The 17,304-nt window shown below is 46.8% G+C and overlaps 1 protein-coding gene across 2 annotated transcripts in view; it reads right to left on the bottom strand.

The window, feature by feature from the left end:
- Positions 1 to 860: 860 nt before the first annotated feature.
- The window catches only part of LOC117440819 (glutamate dehydrogenase 1, mitochondrial), a 30,487-nt gene continuing 14,043 nt past the window's right edge, over positions 861 to 17,304 (bottom strand). For both annotated transcript variants that reach the window (XM_034077050.2, XM_034077051.2), the window contains exons 6-13: positions 14,837 to 15,016; positions 11,592 to 11,729; positions 10,195 to 10,332; positions 9,329 to 9,409; positions 8,950 to 9,073; positions 2,769 to 2,860; positions 2,502 to 2,564; positions 861 to 1,189 (exon numbers count right to left, since the gene is read on the bottom strand). In XM_034077050.2, the coding sequence (XP_033932941.1) occupies positions 1,070 to 1,189; positions 2,502 to 2,564; positions 2,769 to 2,860; positions 8,950 to 9,073; positions 9,329 to 9,409; positions 10,195 to 10,332; positions 11,592 to 11,729; positions 14,837 to 15,016 (936 nt within the window). In that variant the 3' untranslated portion in view covers positions 861 to 1,069. The remainder of the gene's footprint in view (positions 1,190 to 2,501; positions 2,565 to 2,768; positions 2,861 to 8,949; positions 9,074 to 9,328; positions 9,410 to 10,194; positions 10,333 to 11,591; positions 11,730 to 14,836; positions 15,017 to 17,304) is intronic.

Below are 17,304 nucleotides of genomic sequence, written 5' to 3' on the forward strand. Positions count from 1 at the left end.
GAGAGACAGGTGACAGAGAGACAGACAGGTGACAGACAGGTGACAGACAGAGAGACAGGTGAGAGACAGGTGAGAGACAGGTGAGAGACAGGTGACAGACAGGTGAGAGACAGGAGACAGACAGGTGACAGACAGAGAGACAGGTGAGAGACAGGTGACAGACAGGTGAGAGACAGGTGACAGACAGGTGAGAGACAGGTGACAGAGAGACAGACAGGTGACAGACAGGTGACAGACAGAGAGACAGGTGAGAGACAGGTGAGAGACAGGTGAGAGACAGGTGACAGACAGGTGAGAGACAGGAGACAGACAGGTGACAGACAGAGAGACAGGTGAGAGACAGGTGAGAGACAGGTGACAGAGAGACAGACAGGTGACAGACAGGTGACAGACAGGTGAGAGACAGGTGAGAGACAGGTGACAGACAGGTGACAGACAGGTGAGAGACAGGAGACAGACAGGTGACAGACACAGAGACAGGTGAGAGACAGGTGAGAGACAGGTGACAGAGAGACAGACAGGTGACAGACAGGTGACAGACAGGTGAGAGACAGGTGAGAGACAGGTGAGAGACAGGTGACAGACAGGTGAGAGACAGGAGACAGACAGGTGACAGACAGAGAGACAGGTGAGAGACAGGTGAGAGACAGGTGACAGAGAGACAGACAGGTGACAGACAGGTGACAGACAGGTGAGAGACAGGTGAGAGACAGGTGACAGACAGGTGAGAGACAGGTGACAGAGAGACAGACAGGTGACAGACAGGTGACAGACAGAGAGACAGGTGAGAGACAGGTGAGAGACAGGTGAGAGACAGACAGACAGGTTAGAAAGACTGTAGGAATAGTTTATGAAAAAGAGTTCTTAGAAAATATCAGATATTTTGTGAAAAAAAATCATAACAATTTCAGAAGAAATAAAATTGGGTAAAACCCCGGAATGTTCTATGAAATAAATCCCAACAATTTTGAGGGGAAAAATACATATTTGTGATAAAACCCGAAATAATCTGACTTCAACATGTAACAGACAGGTGTGTGTGTGTGTGTGTGTGTGTGTGTGTGTCTCTCTAAGATAAGCTGAGGCCCGCCTGGTTGTACACCTGGAACACCTTCTCGATGGCGTTCACGTACGCTGCCGTCCTCAGATCCAAACCCAGGTTGTATGTGTTGGCCGTCCGCATGATTGCCTGCAGGAGAAGAGACAACAGAAGAAGAGTGAACAGGTGAGCTGATCCCTGCTGCCCTCTGGTGGACAAACACACCTTCACATGCAGGTAGATAACACCTGTTCACAGCTAGTTTAGAGATATCAGTGAAACTCTCAGGCTCCTCCTACAATGAAGCTCTCAGGCTCCTCCTACAATGAAGCTCTCAGGCTCCTCCTACAATGAAGCTCTCAGGCTCCTCCTACAATGAAACTCTCAGGCTCCTCCTACAATGAAGCTCTCAGGCTCCTCCTACAATGAAGCTCTCAGGCTCCTCCTACAATGAAACTCTCAGGCTCCTCCTACAATGAAACTCTCAGGCTCCTCCTACAATGAAGCTCTCAGGCTCCTCCTACAATGAAGCTCTCAGGCTCCTCCTACAATGAAGCTCTCAGGCTCCTCCTACAATGAAGCTCTCAGGCTCCTCCTACAATGAAACTCTCAGGCTCCTCCTACAATGAAGCTCTCAGGCTCCTTCTACAATGAAGCTCTCAGGCTCCTCCTACAATGAAACTCTCAGGCTCCTCCTACAATGAAGCTCTCAGGCTCCTCCTACAATGAAGCTCTCAGGCTCCTCCTACAATGAAACTCTCAGGCTCCTCCTACAACGAAACTCTCAGGCTCCTCCTACAACGAAACTCTCAGGCTCCTCCTACAACGAAACTCTCAGGCTCCTCCTACAACGAAACTCTCAGGCTCCTCCTACAATGAAGCTCTCAGGCTCCTCCTACAATGAAACTCTCAGGCTCCTCCTACAATGAAGCTCTCAGGCTCCTCCTACAATGAAGCTCTCAGGCTCCTCCTACAATGAAGCTCTCAGGCTCCTTCTACAATGAAGCTCTCAGGCTCCTCCTACAATGAAGCTCTCAGGCTCCTCCTACAATGAAGCTCTCAGGCTCCTCCTACAATGAAGCTCTCAGGCTCCTTCTACAATGAAGCTCTCAGGCTCCTTCTACAATGAAACTCTCAGGCTCCTCCTACAATGAAGCTCTCAGGCTCCTCCTACAATGAAGCTCTCAGGCTCCTCCTACAATCAGAGAGTCTGAGTAAAAACAGATGAGATCGAGAACGTGCACGAAGAGACTTGGAATGTGTCATATTACAATCAGCACGTTGCTAACAGATGAACGTTAGTGTGTGTGTGTGTGTGTGTGTGTGTGTGTGTGTGTGTGTGTGTGTGTTAGTGAGTGTGTGTGTGTGTGAGAGTGAGTGAGTGAGTGAGTGAGTGAGTGAGTGAGTGAGTGAGTGAGTGAGTGAGTGTGTGTGTGTGTGTGTGAGAGTGTGTGTGTGTTACCCTGGCAGAGCGCTCCATGGTGTAGGCGAGACCTGAGTGAACGATGTCTTTCTCCGACGCTCCCTGCAACAACCCAAACATTAACACAGAATCCACCTCCAAGTGTTTCACATTTCTGTCTCAAAATGTCTTTTTTTATTTGTTTAAATAGTCAGATTTTTGTCTGATCAGGTGATCAGGTGATCAGGTGAACAGGAGATCAGGTGATCAGGTGATCAGGTGATCAGGTGAACAGGTGATCAGGTGATCTCTGCAGTTTGTACTCACAGCGACGCGGGCCTGGAACTCTGAAGTGGGAACGATGGGAATTTCACCGCCGTGTTTCCCAAACTTCCTCTCAAGACTCTCCTGTACCGACACTGTGGGGTGGGGGGGGGGGGGGGGGGTTAACGAGGAGGACAGGTTAACGAGGGGACAGGTTAACGAGGGGGACAGGTTAACGAGGAGGACAGGTTAACGAGGAAGACAGGTTAACGAGGGGGACAGGTTAACGAGGAGGACAGGTTAACGAGGGGACAGGTTAACGAGGGGACAGGTTAACGAGGAAGACAGGTTAACGAGGGGACAGGTTAACGAGACCTGTGAAGACACCTTTGCAGTAGTCCAGTCTACTGAAGATAAAGGCATGGACACGTGTCTCCAGATCCTGCTGGGACATTAGTCTTTAATCCTAGATATGTTCTCTAGGTGATAGTAGGCTGATTTAGTAACTGTTTTAATGTGACTGTTGAAACTCAGGTCAGAGTCCATGACTACACCTAGATCTCTGTCTATCTGTTGGTTTGAACATTGCAGACTGAAGCTCAGCGCTAACTTCTATACGTTCTGCCTTGGCTCCAAAAACCATTACCTCAGTTTTATCTTTGTTTAATTGGAGAAAGTTCTGACACATCCAGTCATTGATTTGTTCAATGCACTTACTCAGTGTTTGAACTGGAGTATAGTCTCCTGGTGAAATTGTTACGTAAATGTGTGTGTCATCTGCATAGCTATGGTAACTTATTTTGTTGTTCTTCATTATCTGAGCCAGTGGTAGCATGTAGATGTTAAAGAGAAGAGGCCCCAAGATGGAGCCTTGAGGAACCCCACATGTCATATTTGTCAACTCAGATGTGTATGTACCTATAGAAACAAAGTTGTTTCTGTCCACCCAGTGTTCCAGTCGGTCCAGTAATATGCTGTGGTCAACAGTGTCAAACGCAGCACTGAGATCTAATAATACTAACACTGAAGTTCTGCCACTGTCTGTGTTTAAAGGGATAGTGGAAATCTGCGAATTTTGGGTTTAACTTATGTATTTTTATTAAAAATAAGCATAATAAACCTTTATTTTTTATTTCATGCGCCTTTCATTTTATTTTCAATTCTACTGCTCCCGACCACGCCCTCTCAATGAAACGAAATACTTCGGGAATCTTCGGGTGATGACGAAAACAAAGGAAGACGGGCACAAACATTGGACGAGGCACGAGTATTTTTATTATGTTTTCTGGCTGATTTAATGCATCATTAGCCTGTACCATTGTGTACAACGCCATTTATTGCCTGTCGATTAGGCGACCGGAGGCCTCGTCATCCGATAATCCGGTACACAGTGTCGAATGTGTACACTACAGTCATCATATAGACATGATAGACTAACAGTACTGTGAGTACAGCCTACACTTGACAGGCAGCCTGGCTAGCCTAGGATTAGGACCCTACTACGTCAAAAGACCGATTGGCTCTAGCTGTATATCATGCTAGTATACAATTCATTTACATGTATTCATGTAATTAATGCCCATAAGGCTGTTACATATACAATAATAAATGTGACAAGATAATTTATGTGAACCTGACCCTGGTATGTTATGAAATGTACCCTACATGCAGTCATCCTCGGGCATAGCCATAGGCCTACAGTGCATGCATGCCAACTTTTGCAATATATAATATAGCGCCTAGCGTGAGCTATGCTTAGGGACCTACCAGTCAAGATTATTTGCGTAGGGGTGCATCATCTGGCGCCTGGTCCTGGTCATCCTCGCCATTGCCCATGCCGTGAACTAACTCCATCACCTCGGGCTCGAACAAATAAGGACGTAATGGTCCATCGTCTGGCTCAATATTCTCACCATCGTCGCTTACTGAACCGGATTCAGATTCAGTTCCTAAAACTACATTTTCGCAGGAAAGCCGAGAGGATGTTTCTGACTCGCTATCATCACTGGATACCTCGTACAATCCTTCTTCTTTGTCTGGTATATTTGCCCTTCCACGTTCATTCTGCATGGACGCCATGGTTTGTTATCGTTTCGTCTTCCTGAGTTTTCCTCACTTCCGGTTTGGCTGAATCGATCATTTCGTTTCTAAAAAAGTTCGGGGAAGCTGCAATAAAGTGCTTCTAACATGCGTAAGGCAATTATTATATTTTTTTAATCAGGTGTGATTGTTTTGGTACGTAATTATGCTTGTATATAAGTTAAAACGAAACCATTTGGGGTTCAATTTCCACTATCCCTTTAAGTGGATGTCGTTAAAGACCTTTACAAGAGCAGTCTCAGTGCTGTGGTTTGGACGGAAGCCTGACTGGAACACATCGAAACAGATATTTAAATGCAAGAAATTACTCAACTGTTGAAAAACTACTTGTTCAATGATCTTACCTAGAAATGAAGGTTTGATATGGGCCTGTAATTGTTCATCACTGAAGCATCTAGATTATTCTTTTTTAAGAGCGGTTTAATGACTGCAGTTTTCAGGGCCTGTGGAAAAACACCTGAGTGAAGAGACTTGTTTACTATGTGAAGTAGATCTGAGGCCATGCAACGAAAAACATCTCTGAAAAACCTTGTTGGAATAATATCAAGGCAGCAGGAGGAGGACTTCAGAAGTTGAATAATGTCCTCTAGGTTTCTATCATTAATCTGATGGAACTGTGTCATGGTGTTTGATGATGTTTCTGTTCTCACGGTCATGGCCTTTCTCCATGGAGATATTTTCTTCCCAGACACTTCCTTTACCTTAGCTGGAGCAATGGCATCTATAACATTTTACATTTTTGAATTAAAATGATCTACTAGCTCATTTACTGAGATGTTAGCAGGGGCAAGTGTGGAAGAAACATCCTGAGTAACATTTCCCTAGTATTTTCAGTTAAACATCGCTTTGTGGTTACCTCTTTTTGAACATTGTTGTGAACAGAAATAGAGCTCTCAAAGAACACACAGGAATGGTCAGAGAGTGCAACATCAGTCACCACAACCTCAGAGATATTCAGACCCAGGGGGTGACGGGCGGTGGAGACTCCTCCGGGTGTCTCATAGGTCTCCCATAATCAGAACATTCCTCAGGCGGTGCAGTGATACTTCTTCAGGGTTTTCTGAGCGATGTGTTGTGTCTTTCTCCTGGTTTGATTCCTCGTGCCGCTTGTCCTTGGCAGAGGGAACAGATTGATGACGCAGGCAGTTGAAAGCCAGGTGTTCAGTGCAGACAGTCGGCTGAATCTCTCCACTCCTCTTCTGCCTGGCGGCAGAGGGCCACTGATGAACACCTCTGCATTTAGAGAGCTGGCAGTTTCCAACAGACATTTAAAGTCTTCTTTCAGCACTTCTGACTCTTGTTTCTCAACATCATCTGTTCCAATGTGCAGAACCACATTCTTCACAGTCGGATGTTCAGCCCCAATATGCAGGATCTTCTCAGCCAAGTCAGAGACCACATCCTTGGGAAAACAGAGTACTTTGGTGTTGTTCTTACTACACAGACCTTTTACATCTCTTACAGCAGAGTCACCCACAATCAGAGTTTCAGGCCCAGTCGTTAGCTTTCCCTCTAGCCTTTTACTTTTGGAGTAGCTATTGGTCCTTACCCTGCTGTGTGAAGAGGACGGGTTATTCAGGTCATCAGAAAGAGATCTCCGGTTCTCGGTCAGCGGAGCGTATCTGTTCTGGATTGGCACACTTGGTGGTTTAGGAGGATTGTTTGTAGTTCTCCCTTTAGCAGCTGTCCACGGCTGTTTAGGGGTTGAAGAGGCGCTCTTCCTGGGTGATAACAATGCAGGCCAGCCGGTCGCATCACAGATTTCAGAGCGCTGGGCTCTGCCTGTTATCCGTCCTCCCAAATCCCATGGAAATGATTTACACTTACGGCCCGTCCACACTACAGCGTCGACAGCGTCGAAAGCTCCAATCTGCCCATTCAGTTTCAATGGGGTGACGTCACGTAGCCTCGCTTTTTCGCAGAACTGAATTGTGGGTAGCAGAGCGGTCCGTCTCCGCCGGAGTAGCCAGCGCCAGCCAATCAAATCCCGTTTCTGAAAATCTGACAGCTGAAGCCGTAGCCAATCAAACCGCGTCTAAGCTGGGAGAGATATCCCGCCGTTCATTTCTATATTTCAAAAAAAGTCGGAGGAGAAACTAACTATCGCCGTAGCAACCACCCGGTTTTGTATGACCAGACCCTCTTCACCTACCGGGATACAACCCGGAGGAACCAGGCATGAGGGAGGTGGCAGAGACAGTGGGGGGAACTGGTAGGTTTTCGCCTGTTTGGGGAGTTTATATATATATATATTGCTCGCATAAAATCCCCGGGGGTTTTTGCTTTGTATGTCGGGGGCGGGAGATTCATGTGATTGGTTGTTGTTCGCGTTGCTTGAATAAAATCCCCAAGCTCCAGACACGCCCAGCTCCAAGCTTTTTTTGAAGCTGTAGTGTGGACGCTCCGTTAGGCTTTGCCTAGAGTTCCAGGGAGGACCACCACTTGTAGATTTATTACCCGGTACACAGCCCTCCTGTTCCTTGGAATCCTTGTAGCTGCTAACTAGCTGTGAGTTAGCATACCCTTTTTCATTATTTTCCAACACTGGTAAAGTGGTGTCATTCCCACGACATAGTCCATTCATTTCCACATTAACTTCCAACCGTTGCATTTTCATTTCCAACACAGCCATCTTCTGTAGAAGTTTGTGGAAGTCATCTGTAGAGAACGGAGGCATTTTGCTGCTAACTAGCTTAAGCTAAATAGCATGCAGTAGCCTACCAGGCTTTAGCTGTTGCTAGGTTACGCTACTGTAAGACTGAGGTCGTCGTAACATTTTTGAAATATGGCTGAAACCCTCCGTCTATTTACGAAGATGAACTGTCCCAGTGATAAGTTAATGTCCAGGAGCCGCTGCTCGAAGTTTTCAGAGAATAAGAATAAGAAAATCAGCATAAAAAGTAAGCAGAGGCAGGAGCAAGCAGAAAAGCGTCTGCACTGTAAGAAATATTTTAAAGAAATAACGGTTAACGAGGGGGGGGGACAGGTTAACGAGGAGGACAGGTTAACGAGGGGGGACAGGTTAACGAGGGGGACAGGTTAACGAGGGGGGACAGGTTAACGAAGGGGGGGACAGGTTAACGAGGAGGACAGGTTAACGAGGGGGACAGGTTAACGAGGGGCGCAGGTTAACGAGGGGGGGGACAGGTTAACGAGGAGGACAGGTTAACGGGGGGGACAGGTTAACAAGGGGGGGGGGCAGGTTAACGAGGGGGGGGACAGGTTAACGAGGAGGACAGGTTAACGAGGGGGGACAGGTTAACGAGGAGGACAGTTTAACGAGGGGGAGGACAGGTTAACGAGGGGGACAGGTTAACGAGGGGGGACAGGTTAACGAGGGGGACAGGTTAACGAGGGGACAGGTTAACGAGGGGACAGGTTAACGAGGGGGACAGGTTAACGAGGGGACAGGTTAACGAGGGGGACAGGTTAACGAGGGGGACAGGTTAACGAGGGGACAGGTTAACGAGGGGGGACAGGTTAACGAGGGGGACAGGTTAACGAGGGGACAGGTTAACGAGGGGGAAGTAGACGGGGGACAGGTTAACGAGGGGAAGGTTAACGAGGGGGACAGGTTAACGAGGGACAGGTTAACGGGGGGACAGGTTAACGAGGGGACAGGTTAACGAGGGGACAGGTTAACGAGGGGGACAGGTTAACGAGGGGACAGGTTAACGAGGGGAGGTTAACGAGGGGACAGGTTAACGAGGGGGACAGGTTAACGAGGGGACAGGTTAACGAGGGGGACAGGTTAACGAGGGGACAGGTTAACGAGGGGACAGGTTAACGAGGGGGACAGGTTAACGAGGGGACAGGTTAACGAGGGGGACAGGTTAACGAGGGGGACAGGTTAACGAGGGGACAGGTTAACGAGGGGACAGGTTAACGAGGGGGAAGTTAACGAGGGGACAGGTTAACGAGGGGGAAGTTAACGAGGGGACAGGTTAACGAGGGGGACAGGTTAACGAGGGGGGACAGGTTAACGAGGGGGACAGGTTAACGAGGGGGACAGGTTAACGAGGGGGGACAGGTTAACGAGGGGGACAGGTTAACGAGGGGACAGGTTAACGAGGGGACAGGTTAACGAGGGGGAAGTTAACGAGGCAATAACTGCAACAGGAAGTACAGACTCTCAGGTGCTCACTCAGCAGGTGGTAGTTTGAATCCCTCTCGTATTTGAAGGTGAGTCGGCCGTAACTGACGTGGTTCAGATTCTTCAACCATTCAAAGTACGACACCGTCACTCCACCTGCATTCAGGTACATGTCCTGAGGGGGGAGGAGACAAGGAGAGGAGACAAGGAGACGAGGATAGAGATAAAGAGAGGAGACAAGGAGATGAGAGGATAGAGGAAAAAAGGAACAAGGAGAGTGGGGAAGAATAAAATATGAACGTTATTAACACCTGAATAATAACTGAATAAAGTTAAAATCATTTAAAATATATAAATAAATAATTAAACAAATTGAAAAGAGAATATGAATAATAAAACAAACTAATCCAAATAGAGAATGTTTCCTCACCGGGATCACCAGCACGTTGTTCTCCAGGAAGATGCGGTCGGCCTCGGGCGTCGTCGGCCCGTTGGCTCCTTCAGCGATGATCTGCAGCAGAAACTCAGTCACTGATGCATCATGGGAAATGTAGTCAGTGTGGTTACCTCAGCTAGATCTGAGGGTACAGCTACCCAGAAACAGGCTCAAACCATGGGAGATTACAAGACAATGTGTGTGTGTGTGTGTGTCTCTGTGTGTGTGTGTGTGTCTCTGTGTGTGTGTGTGTGTGTGTGTGTGTGTGTGTGTGGTGTGTGTGTGTGTGTGTGTGTGTCTGTGTGTGTGTGTGTGTGTGTGTCTCTGTGTGTGTGTGTGTGTGTGTGTGGGCACGTCTGTGTGTCTCTGTGTGTGTGTGTGTGTGTGTGTGTGTGTGTGTGTGTGTGTGTGTGTGTGTGTGTGTGTGTGTGTGTGTGTGTGTGTGTGTGTGTCTGTGTGTGTTGTCTCTGTGTGTGTGTGTGTGTGTGTGTGGGGCACGTCTGTGTGTCTCTGTGTGTGTGTGTGTGTGTGTGTGTGTGTGTGTGTGTGGTGTGTGTGTGTGTGTGTGTGTGTGTGTGTGTGTGTGTGTGTCTCTATGTGTGTGTGTGTGTCTCTGTGTGTGTGTGTGTGTGTGTGTGTGTGTGTGTGTGTTGTGTGTGATGTGTGTGTGTGTGTGTGTGTGTGTGTGTGTGTGTGTGTGTGTCTCTGTGTGTGTGTGTGTGTGTGTGTGTGTGTGTGTGTGTGTCTCTGTGTGTGTCTCTGTGTGTGTGTCTGTGAGTCTCTGTGTGTGTGTGTGTGTGTGTGTGTGTGTGTGTGTGTGTGTGTGTGTGTGTGTGTGTGTGTGTGTGTCTCTGTGTGACCTTGGCCTTGATCTTGCGAGCGTTGCTCTTGGTCAGCTGCTTCTCGCTGGCTGCAGGGATCAGGATGTCGCAGTCGGCCTCCAGGATGCTTCCCTCGTAGGGAGTGGAGTTCGGGAAACCTACGACCGTCCCGTTGGCCTGGAGACGCGCGGAAATAAAAAAAGTGAAAAATACTCATTTGGTAAAGTACAACATTATATTTATATTGGACGACAAAAAGAAGCTCTAGAAACACACATAACATTAATTTAGGACAGCGGTTCTCAAAGTGAGGGGCGCGAGAGACCAGGAGGAAAAATGCTTATAATTTTTTTTTAAAAAGATTTAAAAAAAATAAATCATATTTTGAAAAATTATTGATTCGAAAATAATATGATGCAGTACCATTACGCCTGGGTCTCTGTGTTTCATTAAAGCTCGGCTCTGTGTGTGTGGAACGAGCCATTTTGTGTGCGCGAGAGAGAGAGAGAGAGCGAGAGAGCGAGAGAGAGAGAGAGAGCGCGCACCGGTACCGGAGATCGTTGTTGTTAGCTTCTGGTGCTAGCGAGCTACACTAACGGATATAAGGAGTTTTTTCAACAACAAGCTGGAGGAGAGTCCTCTCCTGCCAGACTGAGAGGCTCAGTGAGCTAAAGGACTCTCAGCGTTATCTCAAACGGTTTGGTCACCATTAATGTAAACAATTATTTCCGAGGCACACGTTTATATGATCATTATAGTTATAAAAAAACAAGAGAATAAATGAAAAACAGCTATGAAATACTATATGACAGTAAAACAAGAATACAGTTTAAAAGGGAGTGATTTGTAAAATATCCATAAAGAAAAAGTAAATCTGTTTCCAGTTCTGTTTCATCTGGTGTTGAGAGAGGTATCCATAGATCTCTCATGTTGCTCTCAAAGTGCTCCAGATTGATGCTTTAACTTCAATATTTAAAAATCTTCCCGGGGGAGCATGCCCCCGGTCCCCCCTATGTGAGGTCCACACACCACCTATAAAAAAATAGTACTTTACACCTGCTTACACCTATATGCCGTGAGCTGATTATCGAGCCTTCATTGTAACAGTCGCGGGTACGTTGTGTGTGTGTGTGTGTGTGTGTGTGTGTGTGTGTGTGCGTGGGGAGTGTTGCAGTAGAACATTCCTCTGTAGCGCCCGGTACCTTAATGGGAAACCCTAAATGTTTGAGCACCCTCTATGAAACGTCAAGCTACCCCACAGCACCCCCAAAATAAATCTCTGGCGCCGCCACTGATCCTGTCTATTTGTGTTGGGGGGGCCTGACAGAAAAAGTTTGAGAACCAGTGCTTTAGGAAACCAATTGCACATATTTAACATCAGAAAGAACATGTTGGAGTAAAACATGTATATTTGGACAGTAATCTCCATTCCTGACCAGTTTGTAGTCCTCCAGCTCTTTGGGGTCGAGGCCTTTGGGGTTCCAGATGCTTCCGTCCATCTCTGCGATTCCAACGCACTTCGCCCCGAAACGGTGAAGATAACGCATCGTGTGCAGACCCACGTTACCGAAACCCTGAAGACAAGAGTCAAAGGGTTCAGGACTCATAATGCTGACTCGTGTCTTTAGGACTCATAATGCTGACTCGTGTCTTTAGGACTCATAATGCTGACTCATGTCTTGAGGACTCATAATGCTGACTCAGGTCTTGAGGACTCATAATGCTGACTCGTGTCTTTAGGACTCATAATGCTGACTCAGGTCTTTAGGACTCATAATGCTGACTCAGGTCTTTAGGACTCATAATGCAGACTCAGGTCTTTAGGACTCATAATGCAGACTCAGGTCTTTAGGACTCATAATGCTGACTCAGGTCTTTAAGACTCATAATGCTGACTCAGGTCTTGAGGACTCATAATGCTGACTCATGTCTTCAGGACTCATAATGCTGACTCATGTCTTCAGGACTCATAATGCTGACTCAGGTCTTGAGGACTCATAATGCTGACTCATGTCTTGAGGACTCATAATGCTGACTCAGGTCTTGAGGACTCATAATGCTGACTTGTGTCTTTAGGACTCATAATGCTGACTCAGGTCTTTAGGACTCATAATGCTGACTCAGGTCTTTAGGACTCATAATGCTAACTCATGTCTTCAGGACTCATAATGCTGACTCATGTCTTCAGGACTCATAATGCTGACTCAGGTCTTGAGGACTCATAATGCTGACTCATGTCTTGAGGACTCATAATGCTGACTCAGGTCTTGAGGACTCATAATGCTGACTCAGGTCTTTAGGACTCATAATGCTGACTCAGGTCTTTAGGACTCATAATGCTGACTCAGGTCTTGAGGACTCATAATGCTGACTCAGGTCTTCAGGACTCATAATGCTGACTCAGGTCTTTAGGACTCATAATGCTGACTCAGGTTTTCAGGACTCATAATGCTGACTCAGGTCTTGAGGACTCATAATGCTGACTCAGGTCTGTAGGACTCATAATGCTGACTCATGTCTTTAGGACTCATAATGCTCACTCAGGTCTTTAGGACTCATAATGCTGACTCAGGTCTTTAGGACTCATAATGCTGACTCATAATGCTGACTCATGTCTTTAGGACTCATAATGCTGACTCATGTCTTTAGGACTCATAATGCTGACTCATGTCTTTAGGACTCATAATGCTGACTCATGTCTTTAGGACTCATAATGCTGACTCATGTCTTTAGGACTCATAATGCTGACTCAGGTCTTGAGGACTCATAATGCTGACTCAGGTCTTCAGGACTCATAATGCTGACTCAGGTCTTTAGGACTCATAATGCTGACTCAGGTCTTTAGGACTCATAATGCTGACTTAGGTCTTCAGGACTCATAATGCTGACTCAGGTCTTCAGGACTCATAATGCTGACTCATGTCTTCAGGACTCATAATGCTGACTCAGGTCTTGAGGACTGATAATGCTGACTCATGTCTTCAGGACTCATCATGCTGACTCAGGTCTTCAGGACTCATAATGCTGACTCATGTCTTCAGGACTCATAATGCTGACTCAGGTCTTCAGGACTCATAATGCTGACTCATGTCTTCAGGACTCATCATGCTGACTCAGGTCTTCAGGACTCATAATGCTGACTCAGGTCTTCAGGACTCATAATGCTGACTCAGGTCTTGAGGACTCATAATGCTGACTCGTGTCTTTAGGACTCATAATGCTGACTCAGGTCAGGACTCATAATGCTGACTCAGGTCTTCAGGACTCATAATGCTGACTCATGTCTTCAGGACTCATAATGCTGACTCATGTCTTCAGGACTCATAATGCTGACTCAGGTCTTGAGGACTCATAATGCTGACTCAGGTCTTCAGGACTCATAATGCTGACTCAGGTCTTGAGGACTCATAATGCTGACTCAGGTCTTTAGGACTCATAATGCTGACTCAGGTCTTTAGGACTCATAATGCTGACTCAGGTCTTTAGGACTCATAATGCTGACTCAGGTCTTCAGGACTCATAATGCTGACTCAGGTCTTCAGGACTCATAATGCTGACTCAGGTCTTCAGGACTCATAATGCTGACTCATGTCTTCAGGACTCATAATGCTGACTCAGGTCTTCAGGACTCATAATGCTGACTCAGGTCTTGAGGACTGATAATGCTGACTCATGTCTTCAGGACTCATAATGCTGACTCGGGTCTTCAGGACTCATAATGCTGACTCATGTCTTCAGGACTCATAATGCTGACTCATGTCTTGAGGACTCATAATGCTGACTCAGGTCTTGAGGACTCATAATGCTGACTCATGTCTTGAGGACTCATAATGCTGACTCAGGTCTTGAGGACTCATAATGCTGACTCAGGTCTTGAGGACTCATAATGCTGACTCAGGTCTTCAGGACTCATCATGCTGACTCAGGCCTTGAGGACTCATAATGCTGACTCAGGTCTTCAGGACTCATAATGCTGACTCATGTCTTCAGGACTCATAATGCTGACTCATGTCTTTAGGACTCATAATGCTGACTCATGTCTTCAGGACTCATAATGCTGACTCAGGTCTTCAGGACTCATAATGCTGACTCATGTCTTCAGGACTCATAATGCTGACTCAGGTCTTTAGGACTCATAATGCTGACTCAGGTCTTCAGGACTCATAATGCTGACTCAGGTCTTGAGGACTCATAATGCTGACTCGTGTCTTTAGGACTCATAATGCTGACTCAGGTCAGGACTCATAATGCTGACTCAGGTCTTCAGGACTCATAATGCTGACTCATGTCTTCAGGACTCATAATGCTGACTCATGTCTTCAGGACTCATAATGCTGACTCAGGTCTTGAGGACTCATAATGCTGACTCAGGTCTTCAGGACTCATAATGCTGACTCAGGTCTTGAGGACTCATAATGCTGACTCAGGTCTTTAGGACTCATAATGCTGACTCAGGTCTTTAGGACTCATAATGCTGACTCAGGTCTTTAGGACTCATAATGCTGACTCAGGTCTTCAGGACTCATAATGCTGACTCAGGTCTTCAGGACTCATAATGCTGACTCAGGTCTTCAGGACTCATAATGCTGACTCATGTCTTGAGGACTCATAATGCTGACTCATGTCTTCAGGACTCATAATGCTGACTCATGTCTTCAGGACTCAAAATGCTGACTCATACCTGGATGATGAAGGTCTTGTCCTGGAACCCAGGCGTCAGGCCGATCTGACTCATGTACGACGCCTCGTTGATGAAGTTCTCGATGCCGTGGAAGACTCCTCTCCCGGTGGCAGAGATCCTGCCGTGGATCCCGCCCTGACTGATGGGCTTCCCGGTGACACAGGCGCTCGCATTGATGTCCTGAGAGAGAGGACAGCTTTAAAGTCTTTAAAGAGTGACTGAAGACACAGGCGCTCGCATTGATGTCCTGAGAGAGAGGACAGCTTTAAAGTCTTTAAAGAGTGACTGAAGACACAGGCGCTCGCATTGATGTCCTGAGAGAGAGGACAGCTTTAAAGTCTTTAAAGAGTGACTGAAGACACAGGCGCTCGCATTGATGTCCTGAGAGAGAGGACAGCTTTAAAGTCTTTAAAGAGTGACTGAAGACACAGGCGCTCGCATTGATGTCCTGAGAGAGAGGACAGCTTTAAAGTCTTTAAAGAGTGACTGAAGACACAGGCGCTCGCATTGATGTCCTGAGAGAGAGGACAGCTTTAAAGTCTTTAAAGAGTGACTGAAGACACAGGCGCTCGCATTGATGTCCTGAGAGAGAGGACAGCTTTAAAGTCTTTAAAGAGTGACTGAAGACACAGGCGCTCGCATTGATGTCCTGAGAGAGAGGACAGCTTTAAAGTCTTTAAAGAGTGACTGAAGACACAGGCGCTCGCATTGATGTCCTGAGAGAGAGGACAGCTTTAAAGTCTTTAAAGAGTGACTGAAGACACAGGCGCTCGCATTGATGTCCTGAGAGAGAGGACAGCTTTAAAGTCTTTAAAGAGTGACTGAAGACACAGGCGCTCGCATTGATGTCCTGAGAGAGAGGACAGCTTTAAAGTCTTTAAAGAGTGACTGAAGACACAGGCGCTCGCATTGATGTCCTGAGAGAGGGGACAGCTTTAAAGTCTTTAAAGAGTGACTGAAGACACAGGCGCTCGCATTGATGTCCTGAGAGAGAGGACAGCTTTAAAGTCTTTAAAGAGTGACTGAAGACACAGGCGCTCGCATTGATGTCCTGAGAGAGAGGACAGCTTTAAAGTCTTTAAAGAGTGACTGAAGACACAGGCGCTCGCATTGATGTCCTGAGAGAGAGGACAGCTTTAAAGTCTTTAAAGAGTGACTGAAGACACAGGCGCTCGCATTGATGTCCTGAGAGAGAGGACAGCTTAAAGTCTTTAAAGAGTGACTGAAGACACAGGCGCTCGCATTGATGTCCTGAGAGAGAGGACAGCTTTAAAGTCTTTAAGAGTGACTGAAGACACAGGCGCTCGCATTGATGTCCTGAGAGAGAGGGACAGCTTTAAAGTCTTTAAAGAGTGACTGAAGACACAGGCGCTCGCATTGATGTCCTGAGAGAGAGGGACAGCTTTAAAGTCTTTAAAGAGTGACTGAAGACACAGGCGCTCGCATTGATGTCCTGAGAGAGAGGACAGCTTTAAAGTCTTTAAAGAGTGACTGAAGACACAGGCGCTCGCATTGATGTCCTGAGAGAGAGGACAGCTTTAAAGTCTTTAAAGAGTGACTGAAGACACAGGCGCTCGCATTGATGTCCTGAGAGAGAGGACAGCTTTAAAGTCTTTAAAGAGTGACTGAAGACACAGGCGCTCGCATTGATGTCCTGAGAGAGAGGACAGCTTTAAAGTCTTTAAAGAGTGACTGAAGACACAGGCGCTCGCATTGATGTCCTGAGAGAGAGGACAGCTTTAAAGTCTTTAAAGAGTGACTGAAGACACAGGCGCTCGCATTGATGTCCTGAGAGAGAGGACAGCTTTAAAGTCTTTAAAGAGTGACTGAAGACACAGGCGCTCGCATTGATGTCCTGAGAGAGAGGACAGCTTTAAAGTCTTTAAAGAGTGACTGAAGACACAGGCGCTCGCATTGATGTCCTGAGAGAGAGGACAGCTTTAAAGTCTTTAAAGAGTGACTGAAGACACAGGCGCTCGCATTGATGTCCTGAGAGAGGGGACAGCTTTAAAGTCTTTAAAGAGTGACTGAAGACACAGTCGCTCGCATTGATGTCCTGAGAGAGGGGACAGCTTTAAAGTCTTTAAAGAGTGACTGAAGACACAGGCGCTCGCATTGATGTCCTGAGAGAGGGGGACAGCTTTAAAGTCTTTAAAGAGTGACTGAAGACACAGGCGCTCGCATTGATGTCCTGAGAGAGGGGACAGCTTTAAAGTCTTTAAAGAGTGACTGAAGACACAGGCGCTCGCATTGATGTCCTGAGAGAGAGGACAGCTTTAAAGTCTTTAAAGAGTGACTGAAGACACAGGCGCTCGCATTGATGTCCTGAGAGAGAGGACAGCTTTAAAGTCTTTAAAGAGTGACTGAAGACACAGGCGCTCGCATTGATGTCCTGAGAGAGAGGACAGCTTTAAAGTCTTTAAAGAGTGACTGAAGACACAGGCGCTCGCATTGATGTCCTGAGAGAG

The sequence above is a fragment of the Pseudochaenichthys georgianus genome, unplaced genomic scaffold, assembly GCF_902827115.2.
Source record: "Pseudochaenichthys georgianus unplaced genomic scaffold, fPseGeo1.2 scaffold_1252_arrow_ctg1, whole genome shotgun sequence".
In the NCBI taxonomy this organism is placed as follows: domain Eukaryota; kingdom Metazoa; phylum Chordata; class Actinopteri; order Perciformes; family Channichthyidae; genus Pseudochaenichthys; species Pseudochaenichthys georgianus.